The sequence below is a fragment of the Tursiops truncatus genome, chromosome 15, assembly GCF_011762595.2.
Source record: "Tursiops truncatus isolate mTurTru1 chromosome 15, mTurTru1.mat.Y, whole genome shotgun sequence".
Lineage (NCBI taxonomy): Eukaryota > Metazoa > Chordata > Mammalia > Artiodactyla > Delphinidae > Tursiops > Tursiops truncatus.
In genome coordinates, this window is record NC_047048.1 from 37,849,236 (window position 1) to 37,866,746 (window position 17,511).

General features: G+C 45.1%; 1 protein-coding gene across 14 annotated transcripts in view; it reads right to left on the minus strand.

The window, feature by feature from the left end:
• Window positions 1–17,271, minus strand: part of RAB11FIP3 (RAB11 family interacting protein 3) — a 79,566-nt gene extending 62,295 nt beyond the window's left edge. For 3 of the 14 annotated variants that reach the window (XM_033840085.2, XM_033840088.2, XM_033840084.2), the window contains exon 1: window positions 16,244–17,271. In XM_033840085.2, the coding sequence (XP_033695976.1) occupies window positions 16,244–16,810 (567 nt within the window). In that variant the 5' untranslated portion in view covers window positions 16,811–17,271. Of the gene's footprint in view, window positions 1–15,646; window positions 15,818–16,243 lie in introns of all 14 variants that reach the window. The other 11 variants (XM_073792557.1, XM_073792556.1, XM_033840094.2 and 8 more) reach the window with 8 other exon arrangements.
• Between the last annotated feature and the right edge of the window lie 240 nt (window positions 17,272–17,511).

Sequence of the window (17,511 nt, forward strand, 5' to 3'; positions counted from 1 at the left end):
GAAAAGAAAAGCCTGGTAGAGGGTCTAACAGGGAAGCCCCAGCAGGGAGGCCGACTTAGGAGATGCAACCACAGGTACTCCCAGAGGTGGGAGGTGAGCCCCACTGGAGCCCCAGGGTACAAGCAGAACAGTCAGACCCCGGAAGACAGGCTAGAAAGAAATACTGACAGGTATGCAGAAAACTGAGCAAAGGGAAACATTAATGTGATCACTAATTCCAGGAAAAGCAAAAGGCTATATTAGAAAGGAAGTGTAATCACCGCACACTAAACGGGTCAGCCATCAAAAATATCTGCAGTCAAAATAAGACAAACTCAGAATGCCTACTTAGCCAAGACTGGGATTAACCATGTTGAAAGAATGGAGGAGACGGAAGGGAAATATGTGGGTGTACCTTCCACAAGAAAAAGTCAATAAAAAGTACCTAAAATTGGAGGAAAACACCAAGAGAGGAAACAGCCAGGAGCCTGGGAGCGGGAGGTGGCAGTCAGGAGAGTGCAGCTACTTTCATCATATGACGTGCGGTACACTATTTCACTTTTTAAACTATACACATGACAAAAAATCAAACAGAAACATAAAACTAAAATAAGTAGGTACTTCCCTGGTGGCGCAATGTATAAAACTCCACACTCCCAATGCATGGGGGCCGGGTTCGATCCCTGGTTGGGGAACTAGATCCCACATGAATGCCACAACTAAGAGTTCGCATACCGCAACTAAGGAGCCCGCCTGCCGCAACTAAGGAGCCCACCTGCAAAACCAAGTAAATAAATTAAGAAAAAAATAAAATAGGACTTCCCTGGTGGCACAGTGGTTGAGAATCCACCTGCCAATGCAGGGGACGCGGGTTCGAGCCCTGGTCCGGGGAAGATCCCACATGCCGCAGAGCAACTAAGCCCGTGCGCCACAACTACTGAGCCTGCGTTCTAGAGCCCATGAGCCACAAATACCGAGCCCGCGTGCCACAACTACTGAAGCCCACACGCCTAGAGCCCATGCTCCACAATGAGAAGCCATAAGAAGCCAGCGCACCACAATGAAGAGTAGCCCCCGCTCGCCGCAATTAGAGAAAGACTGCATGCAGCAACGAAGACCCAACACAGCAAGAAAGAAAGAAAGAAAGAAAGAAAGAAGAAAGAAAGAAAGAAAGAAGGAAGGAAGGAAGGAAGGAAGGAAGGAAAGAAAGAATATAAAGTAATTACCAAACACACGTAGTAAGCTGAAGTGAGAGAGTAGCAGGGACACGGCAGGAAGAACGGGCCAAAGTGAATAGACTTCTCCGCCGGGGTCCTGGCTTCTTGTCTGTGATTTTCTACCAGACAAAGCAGAGAGGGCAGAGGGCAGCCCGGAGGCCTCCTGAGGGGCCGGCAGAGTGGGCCCCAAGTAAACACTGGTGAAATTAATGTCCAGATAAATACAGCAGTGAGGAAAAGAGGCATGTTAAAATATGACTGGGGAGCGTGGTCTTTAAAGAGATGCAAACATCTTCAGAACTCTCTGGGACAGTGGCTCTCCAAACATGACCTCAGGACCAGGGGCAGCAGCATCGCCAGGAACTGTGCCAAGGAAACAGGCCCCACTCAGACCAGATCAATTAGACACTCTGGGGCAGCCCAGCAGCCAGTGACTACGGGATCTACAGGTGATTTGGATGCGTGTAAACATGTGAGATCAGGCCACAACTCAGCCACTTCAGGAGTGTAAGACAGCTGTTCTCAACCAACCAGTGGTCCAGGGACCCCAGGGGACCCTAGTGTCTGAGGAAGGGGGGTCTGCAAAATCAACGCTAGTTCCATAACATCCTAAGACGTCCTTTGCCTTCTTTCATCACACTTTCTCCCGAATGTACCGTGGAGTTTTCCAGAGGCTACATGACACAACAGATCGCTTGCAGAAGCAGATATTAAACAAACCAGCTCTCGTCAATCAAGCCAGACATTTAAGACATTTGCCAAAATGTAAAATAATGCCTCTCCTCTCGCTATTTTAGAAAACAGTTATTTTTCAAAAATATGCCATTAATGTTAACATGTGATAGATTATTTTTTAATGAACTAATAAAAAGATACTTTAGGGACTTCCCTGGTGGTCCAGTGGTTAAGATTCCACGCTCCCAAAGCAGGGGGCACAGGTTCGATCCCTGGTCGGGGAAGTAAGATCCCACATGCCGCACCACACAGCAAAAAAAAAAAAGATGTTTTTAGTTTTACTTTCTAATACAGCAGAGACCAACAGAAATAACCCACATAAATGAAGGCTCTTTGGTACTTAACGACACTGAACAATGTACAGGAGTCTGAGATAAAAAGTTGATGAATCAGTGGTCTAAGGCATTGACAACCTACATACACAAGGAGTCTCCTGCCCATCACCCAAAGGTCACAATATATACTGTACCATCTTTTTTGTTGTTGTTGTTTTTGGCGGTATGCAGGCCTCTCACTGTTGTGGCCTCTCCTGTTGCAGAGCACAGGCTCCGGACACGCAGGCTCAGCGGCCATGGCTCACGGGCCCAGCCACTCCGTGGCATGTGGGATCTTCCCGGACCGGGGCACGAACCCGTGTCCCCTACATCAGCAGGCGGACTCTCAACCACTGCGCCACCGGGGAAGCCGTACACTGTACCATCTTTAAAGGCTTTCTACATCACTAGCAGTGACGACAGGATCTTTGTGGCTTAAACCAACCCCACACAAGTCCATTCTGCTGCACTCTGTTGATATCTAAAACCCACAGTGAACGAACCTCAGGACCGCAATGTGCAACACCCGCCATATACACTTAAGGTATGTGTATGTACACGCTCCACAGCAGCACTCAGCCATTTTCATGACAAAACACAAAGCATAAAATACATGAAGTTGCCCTGAAACAAGAAGTTATTTTTGGCTCCCTAAGCATTTCTAAGGTCCTTTCACACATTTGTTCAAGTATGGGTTTATCCCATTTGAGTACTGTCACCAGACAGAGGAAAGGGGCTCTCTCTAAATTCCCTTCTCAGTGAGACTCTGGGCTGAACAAGATATTCACGCCCCTTGGGGGAGCAGAATCTCCTGATAAATAAGAATATGGTTTTATCACAAGCTATTCCTAGTTTAAGAGGAGTTTTAATTTCCCATTTCAACCCCTGTGTCAAAGAGAGGGGTCACTGCATACCTTGTGTACTCGATGAACCAACAATGCTAGACGGGGCACTGAGTCAATAAGAAGGAAAACCTGGGTGCATAGGTGTAACATTCCTTTCACTTGTTTGGGAATAAAGGAGTTTTTTGTTTCTTTTTGTTGGTTGTTTTTAAGATTGATAAAAGCCACACAACCTAACATTCCGTACAAGATGTAGTGTAGATTACATCAATGAACTTCCCATATTGTATTTTTCCTTTTTATTTTTAAATACGTCAAGCTCACTGAAAAAGTTCGAGGAACACAAGAAACACCTACATCCCTCCCCTAGAGTCAGCAATGACTAACGTCTTTCCACATTTGCTATAAGTCTCTTTCCACACACGTGCTTTTTCTGTGGGACTGCTGAAAGTAAACCACAGACGTCCTGATACCTCTCTAACCCTTCCAGCATGTATTTCCTAGGAACAAGACTCCCCTACATAATGACAACAGTATTATGACCCACAAGGAATTTAACACTGTTATTATCAAGTGTTCCATCTATACTCAAAATTTCCCAACCATCCCAATAATGGCCTTTGTAGTTTTGTTTTCTTTTAATCCAGCATCCAGTCAAGGGCCAGGCCTTAGTGGTCATGATTCTTTAGTCTTCTTCAATCTACGTGTCCGACCCTTTTTACGACACTGATATTTTATTATATGAGGGTTTTTTTTTAATATTTATTTATTTATTTAGGCTGCACCAGGTCATTATTTATTTATTTATGGCTGCACTGCTCTTTGTGCTATGTGCGGGCTTCTCATTGTGGTGGCTTCTCTTGTTGCGGAGCATGGGCTCTAGGCTCACGGGCTCTAGAGCACAGACTCAGTAGATGTGGCATATGGGCTTAGTTGCTCCGCGGCATGTGGGATCTTCCCAGACCAGGGCTTGAACCCGTGTCCCCTGCATTGGCAGGTGGATTCTTAACCACTGTGCCACCAGGGAAGCCCTGCACCAGGTCTTAGTTGCAGCACTCAGGATCTTTAGTTGCGGCATGTGGACTTCTTAGTGTGGCATGTATGTGGGATCTAGTTCCCCGACCAGGGATCGAACCTGGGGCCCCTGCATTGGGAGCGCAGAGTCTTATCCACTGGACCACCAGGGAAGTTCCACCACACTCATATTTGAGGAGTCCAAGCAGCTGTCCTGTAGATGCCCTACAGCATGTGTCTGACTTTTTTCTCATTACTTGACTCAGGTCAAACATTTTTGGCAAGAATGTTGTCCCTCCCACTGCATCCCATGGAGGGGCATAGTCTGTCCACTACCGGAGAGTCTGAGTTTGATCACGTGCTCAAGGCGGAATCCACCAGACTTCTCCAACGTAAAGAGATCTTTTCCCTTTGTAATCAATCATCACTGGAAAGACACTTTAGACTGTGTGAGTATCCTGCCGTCCCTGCCACCAACAAAATGTTTAAACCACGTTTTTTGACAACCACTGATGATCCTTGCCTGAATCAATTATTACCTTGGTGGTTGCAAAATACTGATTGTCTAAATCTTTCCGACTTTCTACCTTAACTGGCATTTGTCTATAAGAAGCCCTATGCACCCCCTTTGGAGTATCACTATGAGTGATTTTTATTCTCTGTGCCATGGACTTTTTAAATTCAATGTATCCATGATCGTTATTCTTTTTTGTGCTCAAAATGCCCCAGATTTGCCCATTAGGAACCCATTCAAGCTGCTCTTTTTTTTTTGGCATGTCCCCATCAATTTTTGAACACTTCCTTGCTTTCTGGTACAAGATAATCCAGGCTCACATTGAATTTTCCCTGCCCAGAACCTGGAATACGGCATTTCTCCAAGGATCCCCGATCCCTTTAGTGGAAAATGGTATTTGGCAACCAAAATCTGGGGACTAGGTGTACTCAGTGCTACTGGGGTATCATTGCCCCTAGACCCTCTCAGAAAACAGGGTTAGGAATGTTTGTTAATCATGTATTCATACTCATACCTCCGATTTAAATCACCAGACAGCAGGGTCCTTCCTCACCTCTTCTTCACATTTCATCTCCTTCCTCCCAGGGAACTCTGGTTCCCAACACCAGTACATGTGCTCATTTTATCCTAAAATATGGCCAAAGTCAGTTCAGAACTACTACTCTGATCTATCAACAACAAACCTACTCTGTAGTATATTTCTCTGTAGTTCTTTTTTTCTTCTGAATATATCCCACTAAAGGAATACAGAGTACTGTGTGTGTAACTGGAATTACTCTTTCTTATATGGTTATGTTATTAATTCAATATACTTCTAGGTTCACCTGTTTCTATTTGAATTCAATATGTCTTTTTTTCTATCATTGTTGCTTTACTTTTTGAATATGCAGAATATCTGCATGGTTCAAAAAGTCAAAATTATATAAAAAGGCATACTCGGATAAGTTTCACTTCCATCCAGATCCCTTACCACTTGCCCTCACCTACTTGGATAAGTTATTTTAATTAGTTTCTAGTCTATCCTTCCTATGTTTCTTTTTGCAAAGAGAAGCAGATATATATAGTCAAAATTTTTTTCTATTGAAGTATACTTGACTTACAATATACACATATTCTTACTTCCTCTTCTTTCTTATTTCACATTCTTTCTCCCTTCTTTTCTTTTCAGTCAGGCCCTGTCCTAGAGCCTCTGACTATGGAAACCTCGGACGGGTTGAGGATCAGACTAGAGGCTGAGAGGGTAGGTTCCTCCTCCTCTGAACTGAAGACTGAAGTCCATCACTCAGTGTTCTGGACCTCAGATCTTTTTTTTTTTTCTTTCCTCTTTTTCTTTTTTAAGTTGGGGTAAATTAACCATTTTTAACCATTTTTAACCATTTTTTAACCATTTTAACCATTTTTAACCATTTTTAAGTATACAGCTCTGTGGCATTAAGTACATTCACACTGTTGTACAACCATCACGATTATCCATCTCTGGCACTTCTTCATCTTCCTCAACTGAAACTCTACCTATCAAACACTAATCCCCCTCCCCCGGCACCCACAATTCTACTTTCTATCCCCATTGTTTACTCTAGCAGGCCTCATATAAGCACCCATTCTTTCCTACCACATAGTATGCATATTAATTTGTATCAATACTTTCTTTTTTCACTTAATACATCTTAGAAATAACTCTTACCAGTTCATAGAAATCTTCCTTTTTTATTTTTGCAGCTGTACAGTTCTAAGTTAAGTTGATGTACCTTGGTTCACTCATCCTGGGTGGACATCTAGGTTGTTTCCATTTTTATATCACAAATAATGCTGCAATGAATAACCCCATGCATCTGGTGTTTCGCACCTGGGGAGGTATATCCTCAGGGTAAATGACTGGAAGTGGGACTGTGAAGTTGAGGGTAAATGCACACACAGATAATGCCAAGCTCCCCTCCAAGAGGACTGTACCACCCTGCACTCCCACAGCAATACAAGAGCATGCCTGTTTCCCAAAACGTCACCAAGAGAATGTGTTCAAGCTTTTACATATATGCCAAGAGTGAGAAATGCTATCTCAGCGATTTTAATTTGCATTTCTTTTATCATAAGCGAAGCTGAGCATCTTTTCATATATTTAAGGGCCATTTGTGTATCTTCTGTGCAATGTCTTCATATCTCTTGTTCATTTTTCTATCAGCTTTGGTCTCTTTTCCTTTTGACTTTTTTTTTTTATGATTTTATTTATTGTTTGTTTGTTTGTTTGTTTGCAGTACGCGGGCCTCTCACTGTTGTGGCCTTTCCTGTTGCGAAGCACAGGCTCCGGACGCGCAGGCTCAGCGGCCACGGCTCACGGGTGCAGCCGCTCCACGGCATGTGGGATCCTCCCGGACCGGGGCACGAGCCCGCGTCCCCTGCATCGGCAGGCGGACTCTCAACCACGGCGCCACCAGGGAAGCCCTCCTTTTGACTTTTAAGAGTTTTTATATCATCTGTGATTCACATGTTTTTAAAAAATCTTATTGAGAGCTCCTACTCCAGAACACTGGGGCCAAAGAGGTGCCCTGGGCTGGCTGTGCTTCCCGCTTCTCCCAGATGAAGACCTGTGCTCCTGTGCGGGCGTGGTCAGGAGCTCCAGGATGGACCTAACACAGAGCCAGCCATCAACTCTGGCAGAGCCAGGAGGCCAGCCATCCTCTGATCAGATCTCTCCCGCAACTCACACCTTCGAACCATCCTCATCTGTTTGTCAAGTGAGAAAAATATTCTCACTGGTTGAAGTTTTTAAAGTTACTTTAGTAGGCTTTCAAAGGAAATGCTAATCTCTCTAATCAGTGTAAATTTTTATTTACTTTTATTGTGGCTCAAGTAATCTATGAGTAAAATTAAAATTACCATTTAAAAAAATGTTTTTTGGCTGTGTTGGGTCTTCGTTGCTGCACGCAGGCTTTCTCTAGTTGCGGGGAGTGGGGGCTTCTCTTGTTGCAGAGCACAGGCTTTAATTAAGCACGCAGGCTTCGGTAGTTGTGGCATTCGGGCTCTAGAGCGCAGGCTCAGTAGTTGTGGCGCACGGGCCTAGCTGCTCCGCGGCATGTGGGATCTTCCCGGACCAGGGATCGAACCCATGTCCCCTGCATTGGCAGACGGACTCCTATCCACCGCACCACCAGGGAAGCCCAAAATTACCAATTAACTTGTCAAATATATAAACAACAAGGTCCTACTGCATGGCACAGGGAACTATATTCAATATCCTGTGACAAACCATAATTGAAAAGAATATGAAAAGGAATATAAATATATATACAAAACTGAGTCACTTCGCTGTACAGAAGAAATTAACACATTGTTAATCAACTATACTTCAATAAAAATTTTTAATTAAAAAATTCAAAATTAAAAAATTAAAATATATATGATTAATCAGTTCACTGGCAGGAAGCTTAATCTAAACAAAAAGGTTTATAAAACATCCTTGGATTGCTAGTGACAGTAAAATGCTAAGCCACTGTTCTGTTTACTGACCCAGTGATTTATGGCAATAAAGGCCTTTAGAGTCCTGAACAATGCCTCTGGTCCAAACACATAAACCACCTGCCAACAGACTCAGCCAACAGGTGCTACCACATCATTCATAACCGGAATTTTAGGCTTTAAGCTGGTTAAACTCGCTTAAAGAAAAATCAGAGTAAAGTATGTGAAATAAAAAAGAACAATGGATCATTAAAGCCTCTGACATCCACACCATGGATGAGGTGAGGTTGGGTGAGGTCCCAACACCATGGAGCCCTAGCTCAAAACAGGGATATGAACAGGCAAGCTCACTTCTGACTACAGCAGGACTATTTACCTGTGGGCACAGAAGGCTCTAAAACTTTTGTAAATGCTTTTAAAAATTATCCAACAAAAGAAAAAGCAAAGTAGGTCATTTAACAAACTAGAATTACAGGAGTTATATATCCTTAAATCCTTCTGAAGACATGGGTCTTTAAAAAATAGCTGGGACTTCAAGAAAATAGCTAAAAATACCTGGGATTTTAGAAATCCCAAATAACAGACATACAGACACTGTATGCAAAAGGACTTAATATGCATCGTGACACTACTTCAAGTAATTTACAGCTAATAATACTAAAATGTTATTGGCTCTCTGGTTTGTGTCATATTTAGAGCAGCCATCCAGGACACCCTGCCCACAATATGTCCCTGCTGAAAGGGGGCAGCACCCATTCCAGGCTTGCTGCTCTCAGCCCAAGGTTCAGCTTGCCCAGCAAGAGGTTTACAGACAAGGAGCCGGGACAGCTGATCCATCAGCACAGACAGGACACTGGCTCAACATTAGCTCTGGTTTTGAAACTTACGAAAAACACACCACCACAAGACTGTAACCAGAGTAATACCAACTTGCCAAAACAAGTATTAAATATTTAGACAGAAAAAACAAAATGTACCTACTGAAAAAATTTCTTTTTCTCCCTAACCATGATACTGAATCCATTTATACTAATCGACTAATCTCAAAAGCTTTTGAAACTTCCAATGCAATCAGTGCAATTCTTTTCACCAGGAAGTTCTTACTTACTTACGTTAGATGCTGATGAAAGCTAAATGCCAACCTTCAAAAATTACAGGCATTTTCTCATACGCATTTCTCCAAATATCAATAAAAATTAAAGGGCTTCCCTAGTGGTGCAGTGTTTGGGAGTCTGCCTGCCAATGCAGGGGACACAGGTTCGAGCCCTGGTCTGGGAAGATCCCACGTGCTGTGGAGCAACTGGGTCCGTGAGCCACAACTACTGAGTCTGCATGCCACAACTACTGAGTCTGCGCTCTCGAGCCCCTGAGACACAGCTACTGAGGCCCGCGCGCCTAGAGCCCGTGCTCTGCGTCAAGAGAAGCCACAGCAACGAGAGGCCTGCACGCCACAACGGGGAGTGGCCCCTGCTCGCCACAACTAGAGAAAGCCCATGCGCAGCAACGAAGACCCAACTTAGCCAAAAATAAATAAATAAATTTTAAAAATAAATTTTTAAAATTAAAATTCCATCTTCAATAAGCATCTGAACATGCTAATTCAACGTTCTATGCAGTTTTTAAGTTTACTAGAAAATCTGAGTTTCTTTAGATGTATTTTGTATATTGAACTAAAACCTTAACAGAGTCGAAGTAAAACATGTAAATATTTTGTCTTTCGGGTTTATTTACATTTTTTATTTCTAAAGATGACAATGAAATTTTTTACTAGATTCCTTTTTATACTGTTTGAAATTTATGGTATATGTACAGGCACTACTTTTCAAAATAATTAAAATGAGTAACATAATAAAAATTTGGCCAATACTTCAAATAAAACCACCCCATTTCCACCACACGCACCCACACAACGAAAAATAATTTTTTAAAATACATTTATTTATTTTATTTATTTTTGGCTGCACTGGGTCTTCGTTGCTGCGTGCGGGCTTTCTCTAGTTGCAGCAAGCAGGGGCTACTCTTTGTCGTGGTGCACAGGCTTCTCATTGCAGTGGCCTCCCTTGTTGCGGAGTGTGGGCTCTAGGCACACAAGCTTCAGTAGTTGCAGCACATGGGCTTCAGTAGTTGTAGCACGCAGGCTCAGTAGTTGTGGCTCACGGGCCCTAGAGCACAGGCTCAGTAGTTGTGGCACACGGGCCTAGTTGCTCCGCAGCATGTGGGATCTTCCCAGACCAGGGCTTGAACCCGTGTCCCCCGCACTGGCAGGCAGATTTGTAACCACTTATGCCACCAGGGAAGCCCCGAAAAATAATTTTTAATACTTCCTTCAAGACTTTTATTTTCACATGGATAACTTTTACCCAGTTAAAATCGTGGTATACATACAATGAATTTATATACGACTATTCACTTATATCAGAAGTGATAATCTAGGCTACACTGGAGACGTTGCAGTTATCATAAAAGTACTTTCAATGGCCACCTAAACAGTCTTCAGTGGGTGCCTAACCCTTTTGTCTGATATTTTTATTATAATTAATGTTTAGACCCTGTGCCCAGAATTTAAACGAAACAAGTGTTTGAAAAGGAAGCAACCCCTAACTTGGTGCCCTTTACAATGTGATCTGTGTAGTCCACATGGAATTTAATTCTTCCTAAATGTTAGATCCTACACTGGAATAATCCCACATGACTCTGAATCTCCCTGAGGACAAGTAAGCCTTAGGCTTCCATTAAAGTACAGCTGGCCCTCCGTATCTGTGGGTTCCACATCCACAGATTCAACCAAGGATCAAAAACATTTTGGGGGCTGGGGCTGGGGGGACTTCCCTGGTGGTCCAGGGAAGTTAAATTAATGCCCCACACTTCCACTGCAGGGGGTATGGGTTCAACCCCTGGTCGGGGACCTAAGATCCCACATGCTGTGCAGAGTGGCCAAAAAAATTGGGGGAAAGAAATTCCAGAAAGTTCCAAAAAGCAAAACTTGAACTTGCCACCTGCTGTCAACTATTTACCTAACATTCACACTGTATTTACAACTGTTTATGCAGCATTTACATTGTATTAAATATTATAAGTAAAACAGATGATTTAAAGCATATAGGAGGAAAAAATGATAAAACCAAAAAAATCAACAGAACATTGTAAATCAACAATATTTCAATAAAAAATATTATAGAACAAAAAATAATAAAGTATATGGGAGGATGTATATAGGTTATATGCAAATATCACACCATTATGTATAAGCAACTAGAGCATCCATGGATTTTGGTATCCAAGGGGGCTAAGTCCTGAAACCAATCCTACCCTCCATACAGAGGGACGAATGTATACATCTGAGATCTTCAATTTTAAAAAACAGGTCAAAAAGCAGGTTCAAAACAACAGACATGGAATTATACCATTTTTGGACAATGAAGCATTATTACATATATTTTAATTTACACATTAAATACTTAAATAGTTATCTCTGGATGGTGGATTATAGGTGATTCTTATTTTTATATTTTGCTTACTGGTGTTACTTCTATTTTTTAAACAATGAACATCTGGGACTTCCCTGGTGTTCCAACGGCTAAGACTCCGTGCTCCCAATGCAGGGGGCCTGGGTTTGATCCCTGGGCAGGGAACTAGATCCCACATGCCGCAACTAACAGTTCGCATGCTGCAACTAAAGATTCTGCACACTGCAACTAAAAGAACCCACGTGCCGCAACGAAGGTCCCCCATGCCGCAACTAAGACCAGGAAGAGTCAAATAAATAAATAAATAAATAAACATTTAAAAATAATAATAGAAAATAAACAATAAACATCTATAAAAATAATTTAGCTTCTACCCAATACGACCTCAATTGTGTACTTCTATACAGTTATGTGTGTGTGTATACAAAAAAGTCTGGAAGGAAATGCACAAAAATGCTAATGCTGTTTTTCTTGTGATAGTGGGATTATTGGTCATTTTTTGTTTTATATTTTATAACTCTGTATTTTCCAGTTTTTAAAAATAATAAGCATGCGTTACTTTTATACTATGAAAAAGACATTTTTTAAGACACTAACAAAATTGCCTGGGATCCAAGCACAGAAAGGAACGTCATCTGCCTTTTAGCAATTCCTCCGACACACAGACCCAGACACACACACACTACCAGCTCTCACGTGCACCTGCTCCCGCACGCACACTCATTCTCTCTCTCTCTCTCTCTCTCTCTCTCTCTCTCTCTCTCTCTCTCTCTCTCTCACACACACACACACACACACACACACACACACACACACACACACACACGCAAACCCAAGACTAGGACAGAAACTGTAAAGGAAACTGAAGCAACTAAAAGGTGTGGCCAAACGTCCCCAGGGAGTTCCAACTGCCCACCAGCAGAGGAATGGAAAGGAATGAAAAGCAGGGAGACCTTCTCTGCATTGACACCTCCTCCAGCAGCCTCCTTTTGCAAGTGCTGAGGAGGATGGACAGGGCCCACAAGGTTACTGAAGGGCATTCACGGCTCCAACGTGCAGGGCTTTCTGGAAATGACCCGTGACTGTTAAAATGTAAATGCTTAAGTGAGTGCTACACTGTGAAAATAACCTTTACAATTATAATTAATTCCTTTGAAAAATAACACCAAAAGAAATGAATCCTTCTCACAATACTCTCACAGTTTATTTTACAATTTCTGCTTTATGATAAGTTGGTGATGACTACAAAAGCATTAGTCCTCTCAGTACGAACGGGTCACGTCAACGAGGAATCTTCATAGACAGTCAAGGCCTTAAAGATAACCTATTGCAACTTCAGAACTAGTGCCTGGGCACATCTGACTATAAATTCCTGGTCAAGAAAATACAACCAGAGAGCTCCGCTGTAGTCTTCTTTCCCCTTTCAATTCCTGCCAACACTGTGTTCTATTACACCACACCTGATCTATCACCAGATGAGGTAATGAGAGCCAAACACACCATGACATTGCTAAAGAAAGAGGGACACAAAAGCCATCTGTATTATGAATGGGAACTGCTTCTATTAAAAATTCAGATAATCCACTTAAATAATTTAAAACACTTCCTTCATAAACAGATTACTTAAAAGATACTGAAAGTGCTACCTTTGAAAATTTGACAATAATCAAGATAATTGAGTTGCGATCATCAAGGACAGTAATGTGACCAGCCTAAGAGACTCATGAACTCACTATTTTGAAATCTCAAGGTGGAAAGTACAGCAACTTATGGTCTTTATTGCTGTTATCCAGCTTATCCAAACTGTTCCTACAGTTAAAAAAAAATCATAAATGTTTAAAAAAGAATTCTTATCTTTTAGAGATACATACTGAAATATTTATGGGTGAAATGATATGTCAGGTATGTGCTTCAAAAGTAATCTGGGGGTGGGGAGCAGGGAGTTCACAAATGAACCAAGACTTTGGGAAACTGCAATGGCTTGGGGGCAGGTAGAGTGTTTCACTAAACTATGCTCTCTACTCTTATGTATGTTCAATACTTTTCATTTTAAAAAATTAAAAATATTTATCATGAGGTATAATTCTTCACTTTTCTCTAAATTATTTCACTATCAAGGAATATTTCTTCTCTTTGCTCCTCTATAATGTATTCTGACATTGGACTTGGAAAAGCAAGACTGAGTCATAATAAAGGCTAGCAAACCTTACACAGACACAAAAATTAACCTTTTGCTACACTGTTAATTATCTGCTTCAAAACAAGAGCTCTCCTCCACCATCCCAGGAAACCTGTGCAAGTCTGGTACTTAGATCACATCCAACACTGCTTCTTCCTGAGAAGTCTGGGACAGCAGACAGAAGGGGCAACGTCACAAGAGATCTCCCTCACTTGCCCATCCCCACCAAATCCTGAGTCATCCTGGCCTTACCCCCAAATTTAAAATTCCACCAGGGGCTACCAGAACAAAGAATGTTGACTCATTTCTACTTTGTATTTAGAAAAAGCTCAGACCCAAATAACAACCCCAATTTTTTCCCACTGTGATCACTAAGAATGATACAACAAAAGGTGGTTCTCAAATGAAAATGGTTTTATTAAGTCAATAAGATGAAACTTTATGGGATTATTTAGGGGCGCCAAACCTAGGAAGTTGAGAGCCACCTAAACATTATGAGCCCAGAAGACCTAGGTGTAGTCCCTGTTATTGCATTGACAATCTGTGAGGCCTTGGAAAGTAACTTAACCTTTTTGGGCCTCTAGTTTCTTACCTGTAAAGTGGGATGAATCCCTTCTGCCTCCTACTACCTCAGAGAAAGGTTGATGATCCAGTGAAAACATAAATGAGCCTCATATAAGCTATAAGGCACTCTATTAAGAGTCAGATTATGGTAAAGAAGAACAAATGTGCCACTTTCCTAACATTCTTGATTGGTGTAATGAGGAAGGGAATGTTTGCAGAGAAGACACATCACACTAATGAGAAACAACCAAGGATACCCAAGGTGCTCTCCAGCCGAGGGACAAGAAGGAAAAGCATAAAAAAAACTTAGACCAGGACTTCCCTGGTGGCGCAGTGGTTAAGAATCCACCTGCCTATTCAGGGGACACAGGTTCAATCCCTGGTCCGGGAAGATCCCACACACTGTGGAGCAACTAACCCTGTGCGCCACAACTACTGAACCTGTGCTCTAGAGCCCACGAGCCACAACTGCTGAGCCCACGTGCCACAACTACTGAAACCCACGTGCCTAGAGCCCGTGCTCCCCAACAAGAGAAGCCACCGCAATGAGAAGCATGCACACTGCAACGAAGAGTAGCCCCCGCTCACCACAACTAGAGAAAGCCCGCGTGCAGCAACAAAGACCCAAAGCAGCCAAAAATAAATAAATAAAATATTTTAAAATTTATTAAAAAAATAAATAAATCTTAGACCAGCAATCACAATCCATACTAACCATACAGGAAACTGTCAGTCACGTACCTCTCTCTCTGCCCATTACACTGAGATGGAAGACCTGTCCTGAGCAATGTCTTCAACCCAGAGCTAAACAGGAGCTCACACTGACCTAGACGCCAACATTCAGGATGCCCCACAGGGACATGCCCACGCTGAAAACTCAACAAGGAGCCCTGACTCAGGACGACCCAGTTCTTTACATGACAGCTCAATGGACACTGTGAATACTCTGGGGGCACACAGATCCTTTATAAAGGTTCTTAATGTTATGGCAGACACCCTAAATAGCAGGATGTCAATTTTACCTCTTGGCTTAAACATGCATATGTACCTGAACACCCACTTAACAAATACCCACATGTATGAAAAGTCAATAAAATACAGAAACTAGCAGATCAACCTTTTGTGATTTCCCACTACTAAGTAAAATATTTAAAAATGAACACCAGTAACCTATTTGATGTCTATTTGGGTTAACAGCAGAACGTACACAGCCCTGCTGCTGTCTCCACATAAACTTTCATAAGTGCTGAGATGGAGGAAGACCTGGATCTTGAGGCCCACCTTCTCCCAGAGCAGCCGCAGCCCTGGGAGCTGCACAGGACTCCTGCCATTGCCCTGTGCATTCCCGTCACCTGTCCAGCACCTCACCTGTCCTACAAGAGTGGAGATGGCCCTGATGGAGTTCTGCTCGAGTTTGTATTCACCGCTGTGCTCTTAGGCTCATTCCCGTCCCTCTGGGGTTCATCCCTTTCCCTTCCGCGCAAAAGGTATGGAAATGACCGTTTTTCACGTTCACTGTTTCCCCAACAACGAATCTACCTAAAACATAAGCCAAACACACACAGTAAAGTAACTGCGCTCAAAATAGATTAACATGATCTTAAGCATCCAAGTGCAGCCTGTCCTTTGCAGACCAAAGAAGTGAATTACTTCAGCCAAACCAGACCTGGGCCCTCAGTTGGGGGAACCGCTGGCACTTCTCCATCCACGGGGCACTTTTATTCGGCAGCCTAGGGGCATGTCCCCACGCCAGGAGAATCTCTCAATTTAGGAGAGATAAGCTTGTGTGGCTTGGGATGGCAGGGAAAGAAACTGACTCCCGGGAATAGAACCTCTTTAAAGGGGGAAGAGGTGCTTCAGCGAAATTCAACCAGAGGTGAGAGTAGAAGAACTGAATCAAAAGAGAACGCGTAACCGGCACTCCGCGAACACCGCGCGGGGCCCGTCTGCCACGCTGCGAGTTACCTGTTCTGCCCCATAGACGGTGGCGAACTGGACGAAGTCTTCGATGCGGACGAAGCCGTCCCCATCCCCGTCCAGCGCATCGAATACGGCTCGGAGGCGGGGGCCGTCCTCCGGACACCCCGCGGGCTCGCTCGTTAGGGGGCAGGTCTGGCTAAAGTCCGAGGGCCGGTCCGGGTCCCCGGGACCCAGCTCCAGGGCCGGCTCGCCCACCGCGGGGGACGCGAAGGAAGGAAAGAAGTCGACCTCGCCCCTCAGGTGATGGCTGCGGCTGAAGTCCTGCGCGCGGCCAGACGCGCTGTGCGGGGGGCCGTCACCCTCCTGCTCCGTCATCCAGGAAAAGAGCGGGCCGAGTTCCGGCAGCGGCGGGTCGGGGTCGGAGTCCCGGCTCGAGCGCTGCGGCTGCCGCTCCCGCCCCGGAGCTCGCCCAGCATCCGCGCCGGCCGCGAGGTCCTGCGGGCCGAGCCCAGGGCGCGGGGCGGGGGCGGCGGGCGCTCCGGGCCCACCGGGCTCTGGGTCTGGGCCCGGGCCGCCCGCTGGGGAGGCCGGCCAGCTCGGGTCCATCTTCATGGGCGCGACCCCAGCCGCGGCGCGGGCCCGCGAGGCCAGTGGTGCGGCGGGCGGCGCGGGCGGCAGACAAAGGCGCTCAGGGCGCGGCGGCGGGCGCGGGCATCCCCGCGGCGGCGCGGGCGGGCGCGCGCGGGGCGCCCGGACTGCTCGGGCTGGCGCTCGGGCCCTGCTTCGCCCTCGCCCATCTTCGCGCCGCGCCTCAGCTGTCCTCGGCCCGGCGGCGCGGCGGGCGCGGGCCCATGGCGGCGGCGGGCGGCCGAGGGAAGTCGAGGGGGAGAGCGGGGAGAGGACGCCGAGGAGGGGGACGCCGAGAAGGGGACCCTGAGGAGGAGGAGGAGGAAGAAGACCCTGATGAGGAGGACGACGCGGAGGTGTACGCTGAGGGGGACGCAGCCTAGGCGGACGACGAGAAAGCACCCGAGGTACCGGAGCGCACGCCACCGCCCTCGCCCCGCCCCCCGTTCGGCCTTACGTCATCACGTCGCGCTGCACGCTGGCCCCGCCCCTCGCCGCCTTGTTATAAAGGCAGGCGCCGGCGCGGCTGCGTGGTTTGGGGTTTTCGGTCCCTCGCAGTGTACTGAAGTTTGGGAGCAAGAGGTGGGAGCAAGAGGCTGTGGGCCCGGGCTTGACGTCATCGACCCACGCACTGGACGGATGGACTGAGTCCTGAAAGTGTAAAGCGCTCCCACAAATTGATAAGC